Source organism: Nicotiana sylvestris, chromosome 6, assembly GCF_000393655.2.
Source record: "Nicotiana sylvestris chromosome 6, ASM39365v2, whole genome shotgun sequence".
Lineage (NCBI taxonomy): Eukaryota > Viridiplantae > Streptophyta > Magnoliopsida > Solanales > Solanaceae > Nicotiana > Nicotiana sylvestris.
Window position 1 is genome coordinate 137,577,836 of NC_091062.1, and position 27,453 is coordinate 137,605,288.

Below are 27,453 nucleotides of genomic sequence, written 5' to 3' on the forward strand. Positions count from 1 at the left end.
AAAAAAATTAAGCTCTTGGTTACTAATACATAAAAAACATCTTACCGACTTGATATATCTTGGTTGAAGACTGCATGTAATCGATTGAATTCTTGGTCAAAGATTCCAGTTTTGGATCAAAACATTTTATGAAAACCAGTCATTTGTCATCTATAAAACAGAAAAATATTATTGGCATATACTTAGGGGATTGTTTGATATGAAGACGACAAAATTAAGATTACCTAACAAGGGTCTCAAAATATATCAGTAGCCTTAAAAATTCTACGCAACATTTTTGGAAATATTTTTAAGACAAAGCATATGTTTATTTAATTCTCTGCTACTGAACTAGAGATTGTTTACTCAAGTCAAATCGATGAGCATTCATAAGTCAAAACAATAAAGTATTTTCACCTTACAAATAAAGAAACAACTTTTCATAACACTACATATCTCAAATAGAGAGCAAGCTGCAAATGCTTGAAAGAAAATCATAAGCAGATCATATTAGTATATCTGCTTGCAGTTAAAAAAGAATCACTTCAAACGGTTAAGGCAAAATTTTGAGAAAGTAACCAAATGAAAGCATATTTTTCGACGCCTACCAAGATCCAAGCATTACCATTTACATAAACAGCATGTCTGGCATTGTCACAACCATGATAAATCAGGTTAATCCCCATGCAGTACATAGCAAAATTGTTCAAGAGAACCAATGCGCGACAAAATGCATGGGGGACCTGAATATGGCAACAGACCTAAATATTGTACCAAATAATTCACCTAAGCGATAGAGGAGTTTTGGGAGGTCCCGCACAAGGTTCAGATTACATGTGCGGTTAAGACGAGACCTATTTACAGAAACCATTTGTCTAACCATCCATTAACCACATAAAGCTAAATAGGAGGCTCACAGGCCTCAACAGAAAAACATGGAACTAGAAACATTCTCCTGAAGTCGGGGCAACTGAGGAACAGTAACTGGACCTGCATTTGTCAGACCACCATGGCTTGACGATGTCTCTGATGCGTCCTCGAATTTCATCCATTGTCCAACTTGTGTGGCGGCCAAATGGGCATAACTTACCGGAGCCACTGCACAATGGAATAGAAAGTGACGGTAGAAACAAGATGACAAGTAATCAAGCAAAAAAGGAAATATAACGTATATGCATGTGTGTAATCAAGCAAAAAAGATGACAAGTCATTAAGCAAAAAAGAAATATATTGCATTTTCCCAGTATGTTTATATTTACCAATGGATATAGCAGTGGTGCTTCTTTGATATCTGCAAAGATTGAATAACAATTAGAATTACTGCAACATTTAACAATTTAACCAGTGATAAAAACTCAAAACTTCAGCTATTATAATTTATATGTTGAGATTCTGTCGAGCTACGAAGAATTCAATTTATTCAATACTCACACATAGGACAGATTATGAACAAGGTCTTGAAGATCATCAGGTGAAAAACCAACTTCATCCAACAACACATGGTAATGTGTAGGTCGAGTGGTACCCTACAATAAAATTTAAATAAGCATCATGCGATATGAATATTCCACCAACCTTATAACAAAATTGCACAAAGTAACCTTTGATAAACTACTAGTGCCCAACCCAAGGATATCCACCGAAGCTTTTCTCAGTTGTATCTTATATAAAGTTCAACAGTTTATGTATCACTGGGAACGAACGAGTTACTGGATTAATTGAATGTAGAGGAAAGAACATCTTAAAGAGAAAAGGACTGAACCTGAAGAGAAAAAAATGAACAAACTAACAAGTTATAAAGGAGAAATCAAGCAGTAATTACAACTACTACTGCTTCAACCATATGGTAGAACAGAACAGAAAACTCACAATCATGCCTGCATGGGCACACAGGTAGAAGTCATAGTTCCTTGGATGACAAACTTTGTTGTCTATAATTGTCCCTGCACAAAACGTATGTGTAAATGACTTGATCGCATTGCAACTATAATTCGCTATGACTTCTATTATTACCTGGAGGAACATTATCAGGAGATCCAGCCTGGAAAAACTTTGTATGATGATTTTTCTGAGCAACAATGATCACAAACTTCGGTGACCACTTTTCATCAAGAAATTTGCAGGCCTGCATGCACAGAACAGATGGATGACTTAGACGAGAATCTCTAGTATTTTCCAGATTCAAAAGTTCAATTATATATTAGGATAGAATCTATCAGAGTGCAGAACCTCAATGAGCTGGTCCAGTTCAATATTTAGAACTTGATTAAATTGAGATTCACTGACACCATCCCTGACATTTTTCAAAAAAGACCATTAGCAAAACCATCAAAGAATCACACATGTAGGAAGTTCACAGCTACGTGACAAAGAAATTAGGCAGGTGAAACACACAATGACAATGACAAACCATAGAATATGAGGACTATCAGCTATGTTTCACTCCCAAGAGTTTGGGTCAGCTACATGAATCCTCTTAAACAAGAGAACTAACGGAACAAAATGGGTGGAAAATGAAGCAGAACCATAACAACTCAGACTCCAATTTCATTTTATTTTCAATACCAATTTCTGAAGCATTTAGACATTCAGAATATGTGGATAGTGCCAATCATATACCAATAGCACTTCGATTGGACATAATTTGCTGCAAACAAAATAGAAAACAGGCTGGATTAGATCACCTGAATATTATAATATGCTCAGGCTTCCTTTTCCCGGAACTCACATAAAAATCTAGCAAAAGTTCCCTGCAATTTTGAAACTTTAGTTATAATCAGAAACTTAATTCAAGGAAACCAAAAGGAATCACCAATAAAATTTTGATAGAACCCCGCAATCCATTAGGAAATCAGTTTTACACCATAAGAAAAAGCAGCAAACCATTAGAAAGTGAAACCAAGCAAGCACCAACAAAATTCTGGGGAAGCTGCTCACTCAAGATACAAAAAGTAAACTATCATGCCTCCTTATTTAGCACCAAAAATAAATTATCTCTAGTGCAGCTAAACTGAATCAAATATCACAATGTAACAGGCAGAAAGTTATTCTCTTGTATAAGTTAAAATTCCCAACAAATTCAGGTAATTCACTCCCCGACCCAAAAGAGAACAATCCAAGAGAAAGCTAAGCCTACAAAATCGAACTCACCTCATAATCCCATCATCCTCAGTGTCTGAAACTTTTTTAAATAAGTTATCAATCATCTCCACTTTAGGAGATTGAGTGCGCACAGAAGCTCTATAACGAGATATTGAAGGCCACTGCCTTGAACTTACAACCTGATCAAGCAATAATATAGTGAATTTGTTTAAACAATTGGGAATAGAAGGTAATCATTGTCAATGAAAGAACATATGCCTTGAACTTACAACCTGATCAAGCAATAATATAGTGAATTTGTTTAAACAATTCGGAATAAAAGGTAATCATTGTCAGTGACGCAGTGAAAGAACATACTGCAGCAATTGATGGAACATCAGACTGGCCAGGAGAGCCATGTGATACGTCCATTCCAAGAATCATGGTGGGAACCTTAGATACCATGGGAATGGAAGGTGAATGCTCAACAGCTAACACAGAATTTAAACCACCAAGCTGCCAACAGAAATTGTGGGATGTTAAGACGGAAATGATGGAAGAAAGGAAGCACTGAACCAGATGCTCAGAGAACTCCCACCTTCGCGTTGATCTTAAGGAGAAGGTTTGTGAGATACTGATCATTGACTCTTCCAGGAGCCAAGCATTGGGTTACTATACCATAATCAGCCAGATTTTTCCGCTTCCATGGTCCTTCAAGTTCCATCAGTCGCTTATGTTAGTAATTAGCAATTAGTGATATGTTTAGTGGTCAACAGAACAAGTAAACCAGACGAACCATATATGTCACAATTTTTCCTCTCAGGAAGAAGACAAAGAAGAAATTTCGGGGCACCGGGAAGTTTTGACTGGATCTCTTCAAACATCTTTTCAACTCTGACAAGAGGTGGAGCCCTTCTAAGCTGTGGAGACTCTTCAAACACTTCAAATGGAGCTTCCACACTCTGAAACATTAAAGCAGGAATAATGAGATTCATCTTGTATACTCAATCTTTAAGTATTAGAACTTGATAAAACATACAATTCCTTTCATCTCTCCAATTCTTGTCAAATCTCTGACTAGGCCACGTATGTCACAGCGTGCAGAAAAGTTGACAACAGCCCAACGCTCTACCTTTGCTGGATCAAAGAATCTCTGCCATTATAGATGAAAATGAAAAAACTCAAAGCCCATCTTGACAAATACTATGCCGCAATCCCAAGCTTGTTTGTAGTCAAGCATATGAAGTCAAAGCCAACATTATCTTAGATGAGATTATGAGATGAAATTCCATAGATCCACTGGAAAAATCATATGAGAAGATGTGCTCAATTATACCTTATTATTAAAATTCCACCTCCCATTTCGTGAGAAAAGGTCATCTCCATTTCCTGCCTTCAACTGCCACATAACGAATATTTAACCTCAAACTCACAACATGAAGACTCGAAAACATAGCAGAAAAAAAGAAAAGTTTAATAGATAACATACCTTAGGGGTAGGCAGAACACGCCCTTCAACCTGGGTGAAGTTGCTACTGATTGAGACGCCGCTAGCACGAAGCAGAGGCTCAGCATCATAATTGTTGATTTTTAGAGCCTTCAGCAATCCAGTGGGAAATTAGTTAAGTATATTCAGAGCATGCAAAAGATTCCGTTAGGGTAGAAGAAACCTACATTGCTCAAAATTTGCATTCTCTCTTGAGGCTTTTGCCTAGACTTCTCCACCAACGAGGACCTCTGAAAGGTGGACAAGGCTTTTGTGTACCTTTGCAATGAGACCAACGAGCAGAGCTGCAACATTCAATGAAAAATTCAAAATTGCATGAATAAAAGACAATACATAAAAGCTGTAAATTTTAACCCAGTGCTTTCACCTCAACAGGGAAATAGGTGGGACGCTTGGGCTTTCCAACATTGATGCACGGTAAATCAGCGGAATATCGCAAGTCTATGTTACGATGATTAACAAAGTAATCATAAACTGTCACTTCCGATGTTTGCACTTCAGCATCCTCATTTTTGCTCCTCTGCTTTAGAGTAAACCTAAAAATGTCAAAACAAAGATGAGTTTTGCCCCATTTCATTATAGCAAATCAATGTCAACCATCCTGCACAAGTGCATCTTAGTCGTGCCAAGGTTGAAGATAACAAGAAATAACGAGATCATGGCACACATACGTCTGCTCCCGGCATGATTTTTCACTCAATCCAGTTATTTTGAACTCTTGGTTAGCGGGAGCAGTCTTCACCCTCAGATTCTTCAACGTACGTTTTGCCTGATCAAATGTAGAGAATCCTTTGCTTAGAACATGATTACATAAGAAGATGAATAAATCACAAAAATAACAACACACCTTCGCCCAATCAAGTGAAAAAGGATCTTTTGCATTTTGGTTCGCAATCAAAAAGTCAACAACAGGTCCAGGCTGGATTATCATCGTGGTAGACACATCTGCGAACGAAGAAACCGGAAGATATTGATCTCATCTTATTTGAGACAAGTATGAAACATAAAAAACCAAGAATGTTTACCAATGTTCAAAGACAATCCAGACTGAGTGGTTCGAAAACTTGAATGGAACCCTCGACAGCCAAGAACACCACCTCCAACTTCCGCAAAATTCTTTGGGTCATTATGGAAAAAGGACTGTCGAACAAGCAGACAACCCCTAATACAAGAACAGTCATTACGCACCAATCAAGAGAGGCACAAAAATACTTGTGCAGCAATCAACTCATCAAGAGAGAATAAATAGATATATAACTTACTGTTTGGCCGCATGTTGCCTTAAAATTATATCCAAAACTCTCAATGCTTCTTGAGAGTTCTCAGACTCTTGACCTCGCAAAGCATTCGCAATTGCCTGCATCGGAATCTTGGCAGCAAAGCTAATCTCCACCTTATAAGATTTTGATTGGTACGGCCGCCTTAATCTTTTCCTATCATTTTCATTTGGACTTCCATGTCTGCCAGGGCTAGAGTTCCCATTGTTCCCATTGTTCCTGTATATAAGGAGGAGCACAAAGTGAAAAATCAAAATAAGAACTTGGGAACACGTAAAACTAAGCCACTCTGAGAACCAACCGATTAGATATGACGTCCTCTAGGACAACTGTGAACTCTAATTTATTTCTAGGTAGTGAACCAATGGTGAACAAGCTTTTCTCCCCATCGTATGCAAAATCCTTCCCAGCCAATTCTGTATCATATGTTTCATGCACTCTATCAAGAACTTTTCTGCCAATTCCTTTTCCCTCGACAGGTCGACCATCCTCATAAAATAGGGCGACCTGTTAACAGACAGAGTCAAAAATGACATGGATTTACATGATTGTATTCAGAAGAGAAAAGATAGGAACATATCAAGGAGTGGTATGTGAAAGCATACGCTGTAATGAAAGAAGTGTCCGTCAACATTAGACACGTTCACTTTAAAGTGATTGGTAAGGATCGGAATCTTTTGTCCCTTGCTTCCAAGGCCACGCCTAGCCATGGGAACACGTAAAACCTTTTTCTTCACCGGCTCTGGTTCTGCTTTTGCTGGATAGAAATCAGGTGGAATAGGGGGAGGAGGGGGCAGAGCCTCTGTTACTCCAATATTGTCTTCTTCAGCCATTACCACAATCCTCTATAAAAAAGAGGACAAGTTTCAGAAGATCCTCAGAAGAACTGGAAATTTTATGCAAAGATCTTTTGTAGGCAAAAGATGCAGTTAGGAGCAGTCAATAAGAGAAACTGAATGCAGACAACTACTAACCGCAAACTAATAGAACATAACCAGACAATAGGGATAGGATAAAGACAAAATATCATTTCCCGTCTTTGATCATAGATACCAAATGAGTTTTTATGCGATAACACATGACATGACAATTCAAAAAATAATAATAATGGATAATGAACATAGTGATTTGATTCTGCACGGCTAGCAAAAAAAAAAAAGATTCAAAGTGCTGTAGCCAACGCAGCAGCCAACAATGAGATCATAAACCAAGCAAGAATCATAGCAAGTAATTCACTTCCCAAATGAATGCAAATAGGTAAGTACTATGCCATGTCACTTTGCAAATACAATTGCTATAAAGTTGCACAAAATCTAGAAGGTTATTATACAACTGAAATTGCGGTTTTCAGAAAAAGGAGGAAAAAAAAATGGAAATGAAACATTAGAAAAACCTTTTCCTACCTGTCCCCTTTCTCTTGGTCGGAATTCCTGACTTCCAAAAAAACAAAAAGGACTAGAGACTAGAACCCAACAACATAACATTCATTCAATCATTTTTAAACAAAAAAGACACATCACTTTCTGTAAGCCGCTTAAAATTGCAACATCATGCCTCAAAGTTGAGGCATGATAAGAAAACTATCATTTGCTAAATCTCTGCATTAATTAAAATAATGCACATGTGAGCACCATGCGAATAGTAACTTTTTTCAAAAATTTAGTACTACATTTAAGGTCAACATTTTAACCGGTATATTTTTTCATAAACTACAACTTATTATATTGTATACAATTGCAGCACAATTTAACCTAAAATCAGAAAGCCCAATAACACTTCAAAATTTTAACACTAAAAAGTTCATCAAAATTTTCAATGCAAGACACTATCCAATAGCTGGCATCCTGACACTATTATCAATCTGCAACATACATTTTCCACTTACCATACAAATACTAGAAAAAAGTTTTCAGGAAAAACATTTTTTACGAAATTTCCAGGGAAAATATTTTCCTTCTTAGCAAACACCTTCTAAGTGGAAATATAGAGCATATCACAGAAGAAAACATAATAATACTCCCAAGAAAATAAAATAGCTTGACCAGATTCAAGGCAAAAAAAAAAAAAAACCACAAGCATTACAACTAAAGGGCCAGAAACCAAACACAAAACAAGTCATAACACGCACATGCAAAAAGATAATTTTTTCAAAAAAAAAAAAAAAGTACCAAGAAGTAACTTTTGGAATTAAGTCTTCTTCAGCTTAAACCACATTCAAAGAACTACATCGCAAATCCCCACATATTATACTTTAATAAAATATCAAACTAAGGTAAAACTACCATACCTAAAGCTCAAATGAAGCGGATGAAGAACCAGTCAAGAGCTGAAACCCTAATGTACGACAAGAGAAAAAAAGAGTGAGGTAGTAGAGCTAGACCAGTGACTGAGAAGAGGATTTTATTTTATATACTGCGTAAATACAGTCCTTGACGCTCTCTTTGACCCCCACGTGTCCCCTTCGTTATAATCTATGTTCTCTGGAAAAAGAATACAAAATTAGTAAGAGGATAAGGGGAGAACCCGAGAAAGGGTAGAATGGACATTTTGAGCTTGTTTAGTGGTCGCTTTCTGAATTTTGGTATTTATTTATATCCAGAAGAGGATTGAATTAAAGATTGATTATGTCATTGTTCGGAAAAGGCCAAAAGTGAAAAGTGGGTTAGTGTTTGCTATTCCAATAGATTAATGGGCATATGAAAAAGAATGTTCCCCACTCCTATCATCCTATGGATTGGATTTAATGGAGACAATAGGTTGTTGAACGAGCGGTTGATGATGGTAAGCAACCTCCACTTTCAATAAAGGGGTTGTGAGTTCAAGTTTCCTTAGAAGCAAGGTGGAAAGTTCTTGGAGGGAAGGATATCGAGGATCTATTTGGAAACAGTCTCTCTATCCTAGGGTAAAGTCTGCGTACACACTATCCTCCCCAGACCTCACTAAGTGAGATTATAATGGATTGTTGTTGTTGTTTTAATAGGTTGTTGAATGACCATTAAATTAAAAGAGATTAAAAAGAATTTTAAAACGACAAAGGAATTTTGTGATATACAAAAAGTGGAGGTTTATAAGAGCGACAGGTAGAAGCATTAATTCCAAACGAACATAAGTAAAAGATTTGAAATAAATGTCATTTATTAATTATAATTCTCCTTTTCCTACCAGTATTTAGGCCTCATTTGTTTGCACTTAATGGAGGTCTGAATCTTAATCATTCAGATCTCAGACATTAAGTGCGTTTGTTTTTAAAATCTGAATATTAATTATTCAGATCTTAATCATTAAGTGTGTTTGTTTTTTACTTCACAACCACTTAATAAGTCTGAATAGATCCGTATCATTAAGATCTATAACAGAGACTTAATTTCATTGAGATGCTATTATCTATAGTCATTATTAACTGTCACCACTACTTACCATTATCAACTACCACCATGCCACCCACCACCACCATACTCAACTATCACCACCATCATCCTCAACCATAGCCGTCACCATTGTCGACTACCACCACCTACTGTCACACCTCCTTTTTCCGCCCCCGCGGGGGGCGTAGGGAGTTTTTTTCAATTAAAGGACAATCGAAACGGGATTTGTTTATTTATTTTAGAGTCGCCACTTGGGAGATTTAGGGTGTCCCAAGTCACCAATTTAATCCCGAATCGAGAAAAATATTCGACTTTCCAAATGAAGTCTGCGAACCAGAAATTCTAAGTAAGGAATTCTGTTGACCCGAGGGAAGGTGTTAGGCACCCCCGAATCCCGTGGTTCTAACACGGTCGCTTAAACTGTTGTAATGGCTAAAATATCTGATTTTAATACATGTTCAAAAACTATAGTGCAATTTTAACTTTTAACCGCTTTTATTGTTATTATTATTATTTTTACAAGAATGTGAACATTGTTTAAAACATGTCTTTGGATTACGTCACATGAAATGCACCCGCAATCCGGAACACATTTTATTCAATGTTTTGGGATTTGGATTTGGGTCGCAAAAATGCGCACCCGTGTTTAAGAATGTATTATTATTAACATCGTGCCTAAAGCGATTAACGTATTATTATTTATGGGTAAGACCGTGGAATTCACTAAACAGTCCATCCCGAATTCTAAATACTCAATTAAACATTTATTGAGGGCCCCGCAATTGGTGCATTTTATTGGGCGAGGCTCATCTCATTTATTTTTAAAAGACAATCCTAAAATGCCTACATTATTTTCTATTAAATCTGTCTCTACAAAATAAAATAAAAAAAATGTCTTAATTTATCTACATGCTGAAATTAGCCAATAATATTTACTCTAAACAATATTTCTACCAAGTTCCTACTAGATGGCCTATTCGTTTGATTTTTGACTCGACGAAGTTACTACACCATTTATTTATTTAGGCAATATATGCAGATAGTTCAACTGTTAAACTATCGTCGAACGTTCCACTATGTGTATTAAATAGCTACATGATTCTGATTTTTTTGCAAGCTAAATAATTTGTACATACAAATAAAAATCAGAATATAATTAAAGCTAATTCAGAATTTCAACTCTTCATTTTTCGTATTCATGCTTCATATTCGGATTACAATAACCAGCTTTTCAGTTGTGTACCTGATATTGGAAGCAAAAGAAAATGAAGATGAGAATCAACAGCAGTAATAACAGTACAACACAGCAACAACAGCCCAGCAACAGTAACAACCCAGGAACAGAGTTTGCAAACCAGTGGAGCAGTAATCCCAAAAAAAACAAAAGCTTCAAGCTTTGATGAAACAACAATTAATTCTGATTTCAAACAATGAAAGAAAGCAGAAGATTTTTTTTAGTTTTTTTTTGAAAGTTTAAATATTTTTTGGAATTTTCTCTCTCTTAAATGTTCAGCCCTTTTTCTCTCTCTTATTTTCATATTTGTTTCTCTCTCTCGTTCTTCTTTGTCTGTCTGTTCTTGTCTTTGTGTTCAAGACTTCCTATATATATCTCATCCCATAAATCTTTTAATCAATTAAAATCAACTCATTGTCTCTACCAAACCCATTATCTTCCCACTCATCCCCATTACATTAAATAAATATATCATCACCACCCCATTATCTTTTGTCCCCCATGCTTCACTAAACAAATACAAGATTCTTCTCCACTAAATTTTGTCTTGTCCCCCCTTTATATTAAACAACTATATCAAAAACCCACCCCATTACATTTTGTCCCCCATGATTAACATAAAGAATTACAAAATGTTCAATTACCAAACTACCCCTCCGACCTTATTGCAATTACCATTTTACCCCTGAACGGTCTACAAATTACCAAACTACCCCATCAGCTATAACAAATCAATTAATCACACCCAACCAAAATATAGCCAATATGACCAATTTCTACATAAATTCAAACAACAAATCTCATGAACATGATTTCTTCAACATTTCAACAACAAATCACATGAACATGATTGAACAACAAAGAACAACTAAAATTTGATTGAACAATATTTTTAGCAACAAACAAACCTATTTTCAGATTCAACAACAACAATCAAACAAGTATATTTAGATTTCTAAATTCAATAATATTGAACTTAAAATCAACTCTAACAACATTACAACCAACAATTCCTATATTAAACTTAAACAAGATTATGAGACAAATTCAAGAAATAATCATAAATGATAAACAAGAAATCAAACTATACAAATTTCGGATTCAAGATCAACCAAACAAAGTATGAACATGAATGAAAATATTCAATAACAATAACAAACAAACTTTGTTCAAACTTCGAATTAAACTTAAACAAAACAAATAAACATATTCAAATTATTAATCTTCAAATAATTACTAATCTTCAAATAGTCAATTAAATCCAACCAAAATTATAACAAAGATATATGATCCAAAATTAAGAAGCAAAACATTAACTTCACATTAAATTACTAAATTAAAAACGAACTTCAAACAAAGATGAACATGAATTAAATCTATTTTTAAACAACAAAACATGACGGATTCACATGATTTAAACAATGTTAACAATTTCTGAAAATACATAAAACACATGAAACAAATTGAAGAAACAATTAATTTAAACTTCAATTTGAATCTAACAAACATTAACTAACAATTCCTTTTTTTTCAAAAAATGAATAAAATTAACATGAAATAAACATGAAAAATAACTAATTAATTTTCCATTTGAATCTGAAAATTAATTCAACAAAACACATGAACAAACTAGAAAATTATTTCAATGACGAACAAACAAAACAAGAATTGAATTATTTAACGATTTCGGATCCGAAAAACATCAAACAAAAATATGGACAAAATTGAAACTTAAACCAACTAACCGATTTAAAACAACGACGAAGAAACGAAGAAGACGAAGAAACAACAACGTTGGTGAGGCAGTAGCATGAAACGTGAGCAGCTTGGTCGTTTGGTTGTGGCGTTTGGACGGAAAAGATGAAGCAGAAGAACGACGGGGTGGCTTCGAACCCACTGCTTCGACGGGAAGCAGCGGACGATGCAGCATCGTGAAACAGAAGCAATAGCAGCTGCGGTGAAGAGCGAACAATGGAGGAGCAGGTAGCAGCGACATGGCAACGACAACAGCAGCGGCGACCCAGCAGCGATAGCAGCAACAACGACACGAAGCAGCGGCATGACAACGATGGTCGTTTGGTGGTGGTTTGGGTGTTCGAGCTGGACGTAGCGGGTCGTTTGGTTGAAACAGAAGCAGCAGCGACATGGACGTCGAGCTCAAGCTTGAGCTCGACGAGCTTCATCAATGGCGGATAGGGCTGGGGTCGTTTAGTCGAGCTGGGGTCGTGAGGGTGACGTGCGTGTGTGTGTGTCGTGAGTGAGTGTGTGTGGCGTAAGGGGAAGTAAGGAAGCCATTGATGGAGCTTGGAGCTTTTGGTAAGATGAAGAAAAGAAGAAGAAGAAAGATAGGGGGCGGGTAGTTTAGTGTTTAGGTTAGGGTTTTTTGATTTTGTTTTTCTTTTTGTTTTTGTTTTATTTTTGAAATGCAAGATAATAAGGGTGTTGGGTTATGGACTGGGTCGACCCAGTTCGAAATGGACTGGGTCGACCCAGTTCGAAATGGACTGGGTCGTTTGGGAAGATTGGGCCATTTTTGGGCCTGAAGCTTGAAATCGAAGAAGAGACCCAATTCCGACTTTCTTTATATTTTCGCTCTCTTTTCTTCTTTTATTTCTCTAAAACTAAATTATAGAAATACTTAAACTATTATTGAGAACTAAATTAAGTTATAAAAGCACAAATTAACTCCCAATAACAATTAACGCACAATTAAGTAATAATTAAGCATAAAATTGTATATTTGGACATTAAATGCTAAAAATGCAAACGATGCCTATTTTTGTAATTTTTAATTTTTGTAAAACAAATTTAATTACTAACAATTGTAGAATTAAATCCTACATGCAAAATGCGACATATTTTTGTATTTTTTATTAATTTAGCAAATAAACACGCACAGACAAATACAAATAATTATTCAAAATATCACAAAATATCACAAAATTGCACACCAAAGAAAAATCATTTTATTTTTGAATTTTTTGGGAGTAATTCTCATATAGGGCAAAAATCACGTGCTTACAGCTGCCCCTCTTTGCCCGAAGACACGAAGGGTTTTCGTGCAAAGATAAAACGAGCGATTTTTGCCCATCCGAGTACTCCGTGTGAAGCATTTTTTTGAAAAAGATTTGACCGAACCTTTGCTTCAAAGGTTTCCTACATATCTTGGGCTAAACAGGAATCAAGTCAATGTAGTTCGAGAAGTTTTGGTAGCTGGGACTACCGTGAGACTGCAAGGTTACTGTTGTTGCATGCTATTACCACTGCTTACCGATCTCCTTGTTACATCGTGCTTTAAAAGAAAACAAGAAGCTAGGCTAGACTGCAATTTGTTCTTGTTGCCTTGCTTTCTTGTCTGCTTGCATTTCTTCCGGTGCTTTTCTTCTTTTGACACATGTACTTGAGTTTGTACTGTGACCTCTTGTTGCAACCTTCTGTTTCCCGGTGCCGGGGAATTTTATTGTTTCCTGCTGGGGATTCCTATTGTAACCCTCTGTTTTATTGTCCTCTGACTTGATCTTGAAATGTATGCCTCTGTTGTATGGGCGGGCTCCCAACTTCAATACTTGAAAATTAAAGACTGAAATGTATGCCTCTGTTATCTGGGCGGGCTCCCAACTTCAACGCTTGAAATGTAAAGACTGAAATGTATGCCTCTGTTATCTGGGCGGGCTCCCAACTTCAATGCTCGAAATATAAAGACTGAAATGTATGCCTCTGTTATCTGGGCGGGCTCCCAACTTCAACACTTGAAATGAAAAGACTGAATGTATGCCTCTGTTATCTGGGCGGGCTCCCAACTTCAATGCTTGAAATGTAAAGACTGAAATGTATGCCTCTGTTATCTGGGCGGGCTCCCAACTTCAATGCTTGAAATATCTGGGCGGGCTCCCAACTTCAATGCTTGAAATGTAAAGACTGAAATGTATGCCTTTGTTATCTGGGCGGGCTCCCAACTTCAACGCTTGAAATGAAAAGACTGAATGTATGCCTCTGTTCTTTGGGCGGGCTCTTCAAATAAACAACTTTTGAAATAAACGCCATTCCTCTCTTCAGGCGGGCTCCTGACTTCATCAACATCTTTTAAAATAAAACGCCTTTCCTCTCTTCAGGCGGGCTCCTGACTTCAACCAATAAATCGTCATTCTGTTCTTCAGGGGGGCTCCTGACTTCAATAACTTTTCAAAAATGTCATTCCTTCCTTTGGATGGCGAGATTTCAACAACCCTTTTAAAAACGTCTTTCCTTTCTTCAGGCGGGCTCCTGACTTCAACCAATAAATCGTCAATTTGTTCTTCAGGGGGGCTCCTGACTTCAACCAATACATCGCCATTCTATTCTTCAGGGGGCTCCTGACTTCAACAACAACTTTAAAATGTCATTCCTTTTTTTAGGTTGACGAGATTTCAACAACTTTTAAAAATAAAACGCCTTTCCTTTCTTCAGGCGGGCTCCTGACTTCCATCAATAAATCGCCATTCTATTCTTCAGGGGGGCTCCTGACTTCAACCAATACATCGCCATTCTATTCTTCAGGGGGGGCTCCTCCTGACTTCAACAACAACTTCGAAAATAATCGTCATTCCTCTCTTCAGGCGGGCTCCTGACTTCAACCAATAAATCGTCATTCTATTCTTCAGGGGCTCCTGACTTCAACCAATACATCGCCATTCTGTTCTTCAGAGGGGCTCCTGACTTCAACCGATAAATCGCCATTCTGTTCTTCAGGGGGGCTCCTGACTTCAACCAATACATCGCCATTCCTTTCTTTAAGTTGGCGAGATTTCAACAACTTTTAAAAACGCCTTTCCTCTCTTCAAGCGGGCTCCTGACTTCAACCAATAAATCGTCATTTTGTTCTTCAGGGGGGCTCCTGACTTCAACCAATACATCGTCATTTTGTTCTTTAGGGGGGCTCCTGACTTCAACCGATAAATCGCCATTCTGTTCTTCAGGGGCTCCTGACTTCAACCAATAAATCGCCATTCTATTCTTCAGGGGGGCTCCTGACTTCAACAATTTTTCAAAAATGCCATTCCTTTCTTTGGATGGCGAGATTTCAACAACCCCTTTTTTAAAAAAGCCTTTCCTTTCTTCAGGCGGACTCCTGACTTCAACCAATAAATCGTCATTCTATTCTTCATGGGGGATCCTGATTTCAACCAATAAATCGCCATTCTATTCTTCAGGGGGGGCTCCTGATTTCAACCAATACATCGCCATTCTGTTCTTCATGGGGGCTCCTGACTTCAACCGATAAATCGCCATTCTGTTCTTCAGGGGGGCTCCTGACTTCAACCAATACATCGTCATTCTATTCTCCAGGGAGGCTCCTGACTTCAACTCCCTTTTTTTCAAATTCAAACTTCTTCTTTTTTTCAAATTATCCTAGGAGAAAATTCATCAGACTAGATTTTGATCCTAGGAGAAGATTCATCCGACTAAGATTTTATTATATTATCTTGGGAGAAAAATTTCATCAGACCAAGATTTTGACTCTAGGAGATAAATCGTCAGACTAGGTCCATTTTGTTGTGATCTTAGGAGAAAGATTCATCGGACTAAGATTTGATATCTTAGGAAAAAATTTCATCGGACTAAGATTTTTATCTTAGGAGAAAGATTCATCGGACTAAGATTTGTTATCTTAGGAGAAAATTTCATCGGATTAAGATTTCTATCTTAGGAGAAAGATTCATCGGACTAAGATTTGATATCTTAGGAGAAAAATTCACCGGACTAAGATTTGATATATTATCTTGGGAGAAAAATTTCATCGGACCAAGATTGTGACTCTAGGAGATAAATCGTCAAACTAGGTCCATTTTGTTGTGATCTTAGGAGAAAGATTCATCGGACTAAGATTTGATATCTTAGGAGAAAATTTCATCGGACTAAGATTTCTATCTTAGGAGAAAGATTCATCGGACTAAGATTTGATATCTTAGGAGAAAAATTCATCGGACTAAGATTTGATATCTTATCTTGGGAGAAAAAATTTCATCGGACCAAGATTGTGACTCTAGGAGATAAATCGTCAAACTAGGTCCATTTTGTTGTGATCTTAGGAGAAAGATTCATCGGACTAAGATTTGATATCTTAGGAGAAAATTTCATCGGACTAAGATTTTTATCTTAGGAGAAAGATTCATCGGACTAAGATTTGATATCTTAGGAGAAAAATTCATCGGACTAAGATTTGATATCTTATCTTGGGAGAAAAAATTCATCGGACCAAGATTTGATATCTTATCTTGGGAGAAAAAATTCATCGGACCAAGATTGTATCGGGAAATAAATTCATCAGACTAAGACTTTTTATCCTAGGAGAAAAATGTAAAGATCAATGATTTGAGAAACTTACCTTTGCAATTTCTTCTTTTCTTTTCTTTTTCCTTTGCGCTGCTTTGTTCTTGCTTGCTGGGGATAATACCACTGTGGGAGTCTCCTTTCTTCCCCTCCTTCAAATCTCCCGGCTATTTTTTTTGTTTTTTTTTTTTTTTTTGTTTTTATTTTAAATTCTCTCAACACTGCTGGGGATAAAAGTGTTATCTTCTTGGATAACGTTGTTGAGGATAACGCTGTTGGGGAATTTTATCCCTATAGATCGATGCTTCATTCTTCTGGAAGCCGCTGGGGATGATAATGGTTCTTTGCTTTTCTGAGCACAAATGCCATCCCTTTGTTCTGTCTGCTGGGGATCAACTTCCTCCATTGGAAACTTATTATGTTGGGGGCAACCCTGGTTCAAAGACCACTTCCTTGGTGCTATCTTTATTCTTCCCCAAATGGGTACCTGATTTTCCAGAAAATTTTCTAACTAAAAAGAAAATTTTCTGCCCCAGTTTGACAATATCCCTTATGGCATGCATTTTCGACATCGATGCCATTTTCTTTACCTGTTTCAAATTAAACAAAATTTGTTAGCTTAAAGCGTGGTAGTTGGTTGTGATACTCCACTGGGGATGGTTTTTCCCTTTTTCCTTCCTTGCTTTGCGTCCCACAACTTGTTAGGGATGATATTATTTGCTGGGGGTAATCTATTTCTGCTAGGGATATCCCTCTTCTTTCGTGGCATGGCTCGGAAACTTGCATTTTCCCGACCTTTTAGTTTCGCATGAATTTCCCAAATCATGCTTATTGCTCTCCTTGTTTGTCCACGGGCCTTGGCCTTGAGGTTTTAATAACCTTTGATTTTGGCAAGGATATCCCTCTTGACACTCGTTGATCCTTTTGTCAATCTCCTTTTACGGAGATATCTTTCTTGACACTGGCCTCGCGCTTGTTCCTTGCTGACTATACCATTTGTATGTACTAGTCAGATCCTATCTTGGAAAGCTGATGGCCTATTTTGAAGTCATTTCCCACTGGTTCTGACCAAACAGACTCTATTGGGGAAATTTCTATGAAAGGAAAAGATAAAAGGAAACAGAATAAAAGACAACGGAAAAAGATGACTCTTTAACAAAAGAAACTATAAATAAAAACCTATCAAACGCAAATACCGACTCTAATGGTCATGACATGCACCTGTGGCCTATCCTCTGCCGTCAATCGTCTTTCAAGACCTTCAATTGGCAATTCCCCATCTGATTTCCAATCTTATTCGACTTGTAGTGCCCGAAGGCACTATCAAGCCTCTCTCATTTTGGGTTTTTCTCTCAGCTTTCATCGCCTTATGGTGTCCGTAAAGATTTTCACCAATAAGACTCTCTCATTTGTATCACTTTCCAGCTGGGGATTTGGAGTGTTGTCGGTATGACTCTCTCTGCTGGAGATTGGAGTCCTTTCTGTTGTGGAACAGAGTGTTATGTTCACCGGTAAGACTCTTATTTGTCTGACTTGGCATCTTTTGCAGACTGGTCAGAAGGTCTTTCTTTGGACCGTAATGTGGTTTTTTGGATAGGTTTCGAAAGAAAGGGTATAAAGGGCTCAAAAACAAAATAAATTTGGGGTTTAACATTACAACCTTCGGAACCAATTTTGCTTACAACGAGCACAACTCTTGCCCCAGTTTCTTGTTTGGGGATTATTTATTTATTATTTTTAATTTCTTTTTACACCATGCACATTATGCACATTATGACCATTATGGCCATTATAACCGAGCCGTGAGGCACCTACGTATCCTCTTTGAGGAATCAGGTCGAACGTAGTTCTCAATTCCTCTTTTTCTTCTGACTTTCTTTTGTTTTTTTGTTATCATTTTTCTCTTCTTCTTTTTTCGCTTTTTGTTGATTTTTTTTTCTTTACCTTCCAGGCTCGTATTTCCTAGTCGTTGCTATCGATTCCGAACGAGGGGTATGAAAGAAAATAAATAAGGCTCAAAAAGGGGTAACGAAGGATAAAGTGTTTAGGTAGCAGAATAAAATGCCTTCGTCATTCCAGTCTTCAAAACATGCCAAGTGCAGACAACACAATTGAAACAAAGATTTGTAGCCTCCTTCGATGGTGCTGGACTTGACAATTATATTTGACATTTGTCATCTCTAAAGCACCGTTGGGCAACACTCTCACTCTCATGAACGACCCTCATGCCAATTTGGCGAATCTTGCATTTAACGAGTTTCTTTATGTTTTACTTGCCCCAGTTCCACATGACCCGTGCTTCAAATAATATCAAACCGTTCTTATTTCCTTTAAATGCTTTGATCACCTTCCCCGGGTTTTATGATTAACTTTTAAGATTAGGCCCAAACTGTGTGCGCATGTCATGTCACTAGAATCGGCGCTGAACAAAATGATAAAAGGACTAAACAAAATGACTGGAAATAATCAAAGACCGGATTTTCCATTAGACTACCGGTTAAATGGTTTGAATAACGAAACAAACAAAAACAAACCAAAAATAAAATCCTAAAACAACCTGGACAAACTTAAACAAACCGTAATGACAAAACGGAAAGATAAGACAGTTTGACACAAGACAATATCTGAATTACAACCCTAATAATCCGAACACCAGAAATGACAACAAAATAAGCCACCACAAGCTTCTCTCTTGCTGACCAAGGAACGGAGCGTCCTCCCATTTTATCAAAATTGGCATCTTTAGCCACTGAGCTTTGCATCAGTATTGTCCAGACCATTTCCAATTTCGATATCATCAACCTTAGTCAACAAGTCCCTAATAGGATTTGAGTGCTTCTGTTATCATGCTTGATCCCCGCAAAGTGTGCTTCTGGGTCTTGTATTTCCGGCTTACCACAAACCAACCACCTTATTTCTTTGCGATTCAAAACAAAACAGGTTAGAATGGACTCAGTCGGTTCCCATTATTAACAACATCTTTTTTTTTTCATTTTTCTTCTTTTTTCGATTTTTTTTTATTCATGTTTTCATCATTTTTTTTTCGATTTTTTTTTAAATTTTTTTTAATTTTTTTTTTGTGTTGTGGTCGAATCTTATGGAGATTGCCTACGTATCATGACCCCGCATGAATCAGACCTTGCGTAGTTCGGACCAATGAAAGGTAACAACAAGGAAATATTTTTTTTTTGAATTATCAATTTTCATAATAAAACAAACCGGGTCTCAAATGTTTAAAGATGACCTACAAACTTGGAAATCAAACGACCCACATATTCTAATCAAAAGTTTTACAAACTCAAAAACAAACGGCCAGCTTCCTTTATCCGTTTGACAAATGCAAACAAACGGTTATTTTTGCAAATGTGGCCCCTTCCAAATTTTGAGGCCAGAGAGGATTATTTTACGACACTTTACAAACTTGTTCATTCTTTTACGAAAATAGTCTTTCGACAATTGAAAGATACTCTAAGGCTATTTCGGCAAGAACAGTTTAAGACGCGGTCGAAGCTGGCTCAGCTTATTTTGACCAAAAATCCAAACGGTATTCAACTGACCGCTGACTCTTTGTTTTTTTTTTTTCAAATTACAATGAAAACTTGGTGTTGCTAACACGGCCCTTCAGCGCCTCGGGGGCGAAGATTTTTAAGGCTGTGTGGGTCAACTGGACCCAATCTTAAAAAATGACCCAAAAGGTGGCTGTTTATGCAAAGTCAGTCTTCCGGCGTCCCTTTCGGGAACATTCGGCTATGTCTTGATAAAACAGTGTCACCCGACTTCTTTATGACAAAATTAAAATTTGACACATTTTTTTTATTTTTTTTATTTTTTTTTAGCAAAAAAGGGAAGGTTGGACACCGCCCGATTTATTTATGACAAAATTAAAAATTTGACACGTTCTTTATTTATTTATTGGTTTTTGGCTATTTTAGCAAAAAGGGGGTTGGACCCGATGAGGGTTGCCTACGTATCTCACATCCGGTGAGAATCAAACCCGCGTAGTTCGGGCCAATTAACCGAACTATTTTAAAACAGGATTTTTTTTTCAGCAACAAATAACAAAAACACTTTCAAAGCACGCCTTTTTTTTTTTCATTTTGGCATTTTCAAAAATAAAAACAACGATTTTAAAAATAAGACTCTTTTTCATTGTCATTTTTCAGGGGAAGACAAACTATTTTTTTTTTTTTTTTTTTAAAAAATAAGACAGAACAACGATTTTTTTCTTTCTATTTTTTCTTTGCTTTTAATAAAACAAACTAATAAGACATTTTTTTTCTTCAAAATTTCGGCAGAGTTTTGACAGTATTTAGGCATTGATTTTTTTTTTCAAAAATAAACAATCAATTCCCTAACCGCTATTTCTTTTTTTTTCAAAATATTATTCCTGATATTCAAAAAGTCGATCAACACACAAGTCCGAATCAAATAAATGCGCAAGTAGCAGCAAGTAAGATGCATCAGGATGGTCATTTTCATTTTTTGGTACGCCTGTCCTAGACAGACCCAACCTCTGTGTTGAGCCTCCAAAGTCAAATGCACGTGATGCAAATAATCGTTCCTACTAGGGATCCGGCATGAAGCTGAGTTATTCTAAGTGAAAAAACCTGAGGCATATTGTTCTAGCCCTGGCTCACCCAAGTGGACAGCTTGAGCCGAAGTGGGGGCAACGTACCGGGAGCACGAAAGTCTGCCCGGCCTAGTTACTTGTCCCAACTTCGTTTTATTTGGTATGACTTTTAACAGAAAGGTGGGCCACGCGCACGTGTACACCATAAATTCAGAAGACTCAGAAAGAAGAAGGGTTTCGTAGCAGTTGTATATACACAATTCAGATAATATTAAAGCGGTAAAAGCATCATTTAGCACATTAGGCATATATCATGTAAAAATCAGATAATAAATAAAGCCAACTATAACAATTATTTTAAGCTCGAATTCTTGAACCCTGAACCAGTGGTTCTGGGTTTTTTGTCCCCAGCAGAGTCGCCAGAGCTGTCACACCTCCTTTTTCCGCCCCCGCGTGGGGACAAGGGAGTTTTTCCAATTAAAGGACAATCGAAACGGGATTTGTTTATTTATTTCAGAGTCGCCACTTGGGAGATTTAGGGTGTCCCAAGTCACCAATTTAATCCCGAATCGAGGAAAATATTCGACTTTCCAAATGAAGTCTGCGAACCAGAAATTCTAAGTAAGGAATTCTGTTGACCCGAGGGAAGGTGTTAGGCACCCCCGAATCCCGTGGTTCTAGCACGGTCGCTTAAACTGTTGTAATGGCTAAAATATCTGATTTTAATACATGTTCAAAAACTATAGTGCAATTTTAACTTTTAACCGCTTTTATTGTTATTATTATTATTTTTACAAGAATGTGAACATTGTTTAAAACATGTCTTTGGATTACGTCACATGAAATGCACCCGCAATCCGGAACACATTTTATTCAATGTTTTGGGATTTCGATTTGGGTCGCAAAAATGCGCACCTGTGTATTATTAACATCGTGCCTAAAGCGATTAACGTATTATTATTTATGGGTAAGACCGTGGAATTCACTAAACAGTCCATCCCGTATTCTAAATACTCAATTAAACATTTATTGAGGGCCCCGCAATTGGTGCATTTTATTGGGCGAGGCTCATCTCATTTATTTTTAAAAGACAATCCTAAAATGCCTATATTATTTTCTATTAAATCTGTCTCTACAAAATAAAATAAAAAAAATGTCTTAATTTATTTACATGCTGAAATTAGCCAATAATATTTACTCTAAACAATATTTCTACCAAGTTCCTACTAGATGACCTATTCGTTTGATTTTTGACTCGACGAAATTACTACACCATTTATTTATTTAGGCAATATATGCAGATAGTTCAACTGTTAAACTATCGTCGAACGTTCCACTATGTGTATTAAATAGCTATATGATTCTGATTTTTTTGCAAGCTAAATAATTTGTACATACAAATAAAAATCAAAATATAATTAAAGCTAATTCAGAATTTCAACTCTTCATTTTTCGTATTCATGCTTCATATTCGGATTACAATAACCAGCTTTTCAGTTGTGTACCTGATATTGGAAGCAAAAGAAAATGAAGATGAGAATCAACAACAGTAATAACAGTACAACACAACAACAACAACCCAGCAACAGTAACAACCCAGGAACAGAGTTTGCAAACCAGTGGAGTAGTAATCCCAAAAAAAAACAAAAACTTCAAGCTTTGATGAAACAACAATTAATTCTGATTTCAAACAATGAAAGAAAGCAGAAGATTTTTTTTAGTTTTTTTTTTTGAAAGTTTAAATATTTTTCGGAATTTTTTCTCTCTTAAATGTTCAGCCCTTTTTCTCTCTCTTATTTTTAGATTCGTTTCTCTCTCTCGTTCTTCTTTGTCTGTGTGTTCTTGTCTTTGTGTTCAAGACTTCCTATATATATCTCATCCCATAAATCTTTTAATCAATTAAAATCAACCCATTGTCTCTACCAAACCCATTATCTTCCCACTCATCCCCATTACATTAAATAAATATATCATCACCACCCCAATATCTTTTGTCCCCCATGCTTCACTAAACAAATACAAGATTCTTCTCCACTAAATTTTGTCTTGTCCCCCCTTTATATTAAACAACTATATCAAAAACCCACCCCATTACATTTTGTCCCTCATGCTTAACATAAAGAATTACAAAATGTTCAATTACCAAACTACCCCTCCGACCTTATTGCAATTACCATTTTACCCCTGAACGTACTACAAATTACCAAACTACCCCATCAGCTATAACAAATCAATTAATCACACTCAACCAAAATATAGCCAATATGACCAATTTCTACATAAATTCAAACAACAAATCTCATGAACATGATTTCTTCAACATTTCAACAACAAATCACATGAACATGATTGAACAACAAAGAACAACTAAAATTTGATTGAACAATATTTTTAGCAACAAACCTATTTTCAGATTCAACAACAACAATCAAACAAGTATATTTAGATTTCTAAATTCAATAATATTGAACTTAAAATTAACTCTAACAACATTACAACCAACAATTCCTATATTAAACTTAAACAAGATTATGAGACAAATTCAAGAAATAATCATAAATGATAAACAAGAAATCAAACTGTACAAATTTCGGATTCAAGATCAACCAAACAAAGTATGAACATGAATGAAAATATTCAATAACAATAACAAACAAATTTTGTTCAAACTTCGAATTAAACTTAAACAAAATAAATAAACATATTCAAATTATTAATCTTCAAATAATCAATTAATCGTTCTTAAATTAAATCCATCAAAAAATATAACAAAGATATATGATCCAAAATTAAAAAAGCAAAACATGACTTCACATTAAATTACTAAATTAAAAACGAACTCCAAACAAAGATGAACATGAATTAAATCTATTTTTAAACAACAAAACATGACGGATTCACATGATTTAAACAATGTTAACAATTTCTGAAAATACATAAACCACATGAAACAAATTGAAGAAACAATTAATTTAAACTTCAATTTGAATCTAACAAACATTAACTAACAATTCCTTCTTTTTTTTTTACAAAAAATGAATAAAATTAACATGAAATAAACATGAAAAACAACTAATTAATTTCCCATTTGAATCTGAAAATTATTTCAACAAAACACATGAACAAACTAGAAAATTATTTCAACGACGAACAAACAAAACAAGAATTGAATTATTTAACGATTTCGGATCCGAAAAACATCAAACAAAAATATGGACAAAATTGAAACTTAAACCAACTAACCGATTTAAAACAATGACGAAGAAACGAAGAAGACGAAGAAACAACAACGTTGGTGAGGCAGTAGCGTGAAACGTGAGCAGCTTGGTCGTTTGGTTGTGGCGTTTGGACGGAAAAGATGAAGCAGAAGGTGACGACGGGGTGGCTTCGAACCCACTGCTTCGACGGGTAGCAGCGGACGATGCAGCATCGTGAAACAGAAGCAATAGCAGCTGTGGTGAAGAGCGAACAATGGAGGAGCAGGTAGCAGCGATATGGCAGCGGCAACAACAGCAGCGACATGGCAGCGGCAACATCAGCGGCGACCCAGCAGCGATAGCAACAACAACGACACGGAGCAGCGGGCATGACAACGATGGTCGTTTGGTAGTGGTTTAGGTGTTCGAGCTGGACGTAGCGGGTCTTTTGGTTGAAACAGAAGCAGCAGCGACATGGACGTCGAGCTCAAGCTTGAGCTCGACGAGCTTCATCAATGGCGGATAGGGCTGGGGTCGTTTAGTCGAGCTGGGGTCGTGAGGGTGATGTGCGTGTGTGTGTGTCGTGAGTGAGTGTGTGTGGCGTGAGGGGAAGGAAGGAAGCCATTGATGGAGCTTGGAGCTTTTGGTAAGATGAAGAAAAGAAGAAGAAGAAAGATAGGGGGCTGGTAGTTTAGTGTTTAGGTTAGGGTTTTTTGATTTTGTTTTTCTTTTTGTTTTTGTTTTATTTTTGAAATGCAAGATAATAAGGGTGTTGAGTTATGGACTGGGTCGACCCAGTTCGAAATGGACTGGGTCGTTTGGGAAGATTGGGCCATTTTTGGGCCTGAAGCTTGAAATCGAAGAAGAGACCCAATTCCGACTTTCTTTATATTTTCGCTCTCTTTTCTTCTTTTATTTCTCTAAAACTATATTATAAAAATACTTAAACTATTATTGAGAACTAAATTAAGTTATAAAAGCGCAAATTAACTCCCAATAACAATTAAGGCACAATTAAGTAACAATTAAGCATAAAATTGTATATTTGGACATTAAATGCTAAAAATGCAAACGATGCTTTTAGTAGGCATTCACAAGCATTACCGTTAGCCATCACCACCAGCAACTATCATATTTTAAAAAGCTATATATTTTAGTGATGAAATATTAGATTAATTAGTATTTTATTTGAATTTTATGTTTATTAATTTTCAAGTAAACGTAAATTTTATACATTCAGATGTTAAAAATCAAACAGTCTTAATCATTTAGTATTCATATCTTAATACACATCTTAACATTCAGATGTGTATTCAGATTCAGATGTCTTAATCTTAATGCACATCTTGATATTCAGACGTGTATTCAGATTCAGAGGTCTTAATCTTAAGAAAAACAAATGAGGCCTTAGAGTCTCTGTTCTCAGACTTAATTTCACAGAGAGCAGTGATTTTCACCAAAAATATCACATCTCCATTTACATCTTTTAGGGCCCGTTTGGCCATAAAAAATGATTCATTTGTTTCGAAAATTTTTCACTTTTTTCGAAATTAGTATTTGGTCATCAAATTTTCGATTTTCACTTGAAGATGAATTTCGGAATTTCGAAAATTTAAAAAATTTCAAAAAGCTATTTTTCAAAAAATTTACTTCAGATCACTTAGTGGGCGTTTGGACATAAGAATCGTAAAATTTCAAAACACGGTGAAAAAAATTTCAAGTGAAAATGGTATTTGAAATTTAGAGTTGTGTTTGGACATGAATATAATTTTGGGTTGCTTTTTGAAGTTTTGTGAGTGATTTGAGTGAAAATTTTGAAAAGCAGCTTTTTCGGAGTTTTTAAAATTTTTAAAATGCATCTTTAAGTGAAAAATGGAAATTTTATGAACAAACACTGATTTCGAAAAAAAAGTGAAATTTTTTTGGAAAAAAAGGGAAAAAAATTTATGTCCAAACGGGCTCTTAGAAAAATTAAAAGGCAACCAAAATTATATTTATATCCAAACACAACTCTAATTTTCAAATACCATTTTCATTTGAAAAAAAAATACTTTTTTCAAAATTTTACAATTCTTATGTCCGAACTCCCACTTAGTGTAAGCATGCAAAATTTATTGAATTTAAATTCAATAAAATAATTTGGATTATATTTAAATATATTAGTCTAAATAAATATTGTGGGTTAATATAATTGGATTAATTGCTTAAGTCCAGTGAATATTGATTGGGCTAGCCCATTTAGTTAGCTACAAATGATGAGCCCACTTTATTAGGCCCGGTATATCATCTTCCTAGAGGCCCAGTTTGGTACCACGTGTCAAATGACGTGGCATGCCAAGTCAAACGGAAGAGCCAACAGGATCATGCCACGTGTGCAAGTGATATGTTCTGGCCAATCAAATGCGGTCATGTCACACTTCAATTTGATTGGTCGGAAAAAGTTTGTTCTTATCATAACTCCTCCCTTCCACAACTATAAATAGGGGTCTTCATAACCCAGAAAAGACACAAAAAGTTATAACAAGAAGCAAGAGAGAGCTTGTGGATCAAACGCTGCAGATTTCTCTAAAAGCTACAAATATTCAAGTGTTCTAAAGATTAAAAGATCAAGACGAAGATTCAAGAACAAGATGCAAGCCCTTGGATTAAAAATACATCAAGATCAATACCAGGCCTCAAGCATTTGGATTAAAATAAAATAAAATAAATTTCAAGATCAAACTCAAAGGCCCTTAAATTTATTTACTACTGAAAAGAAGAATTAGAGGATTCATAGAGATTGTAACACTCAAATATTTGAAATAAAATACTACGATTGTTGCAATATTTTTCGATCCTGATTTTATTTTCTCGATGCATTTTATTGTCTACAAATTCTGGCACGCCCAGTGGGACAATCTCTACCTCTCATCTCAACTTTTCAATCACCAA

At 36.1% G+C, this 27,453-nt stretch overlaps 1 protein-coding gene across 2 annotated transcripts; it reads right to left on the minus strand.

Annotated features, from left to right (window-relative positions):
- Nucleotides 1-572: 572 nt before the first annotated feature.
- LOC104224021 (protein argonaute 4) lies at nt 573-8,232 on the minus strand. Of its 2 annotated transcripts, XM_009775569.2 has the most exons (23): nt 8,132-8,232; nt 6,450-6,689; nt 6,146-6,351; nt 5,830-6,063; nt 5,593-5,729; nt 5,415-5,512; nt 5,239-5,336; nt 4,935-5,103; nt 4,735-4,851; nt 4,550-4,657; nt 4,397-4,459; nt 4,100-4,213; nt 3,857-4,022; nt 3,659-3,771; nt 3,439-3,576; nt 3,130-3,260; nt 2,664-2,729; nt 2,209-2,272; nt 1,993-2,104; nt 1,849-1,922; nt 1,411-1,505; nt 1,239-1,270; nt 573-1,077 (listed from the first exon to the last, which is right to left on the minus strand). In XM_009775569.2, the coding sequence occupies exons 2-23, from the start codon at nt 6,675-6,677 to the stop codon at nt 902-904; spliced, it is 2,739 nt and encodes a 912-aa protein (XP_009773871.1). In that variant the 5' UTR covers nt 6,678-6,689; nt 8,132-8,232; the 3' UTR covers nt 573-901. The 2 variants fall into 2 exon arrangements, with proteins under 2 accessions (XP_009773871.1, XP_070003658.1); XM_070147557.1 differs by lacking the exons at nt 573-1,077; nt 1,239-1,270; nt 1,411-1,505 and adding an exon at nt 1,588-1,741.
- Between the last annotated feature and the right edge of the window lie 19,221 nt (nt 8,233-27,453).

Bases quoted from the DNA above. Each gene is read 5' to 3' on its own strand.
- LOC104224021 (XM_009775569.2), bottom strand. From the start codon at position 6,677: ATGGCTGAAGAAGACAATATTGGAGTAACAGAGGCTCTGCCCCCTCCT. The intron at 5,337-5,414 runs GTGTGTTGTTAT...ACATTTGATCAG, and splicing joins TTTCACTTGATTGGGCGAAG to GCAAAACGTACGTTGAAGAA. The intron at 4,852-4,934 runs GTGAAAGCACTG...TGAATGTTGCAG, and splicing joins CCACCTATTTCCCTGTTGAG to CTCTGCTCGTTGGTCTCATT.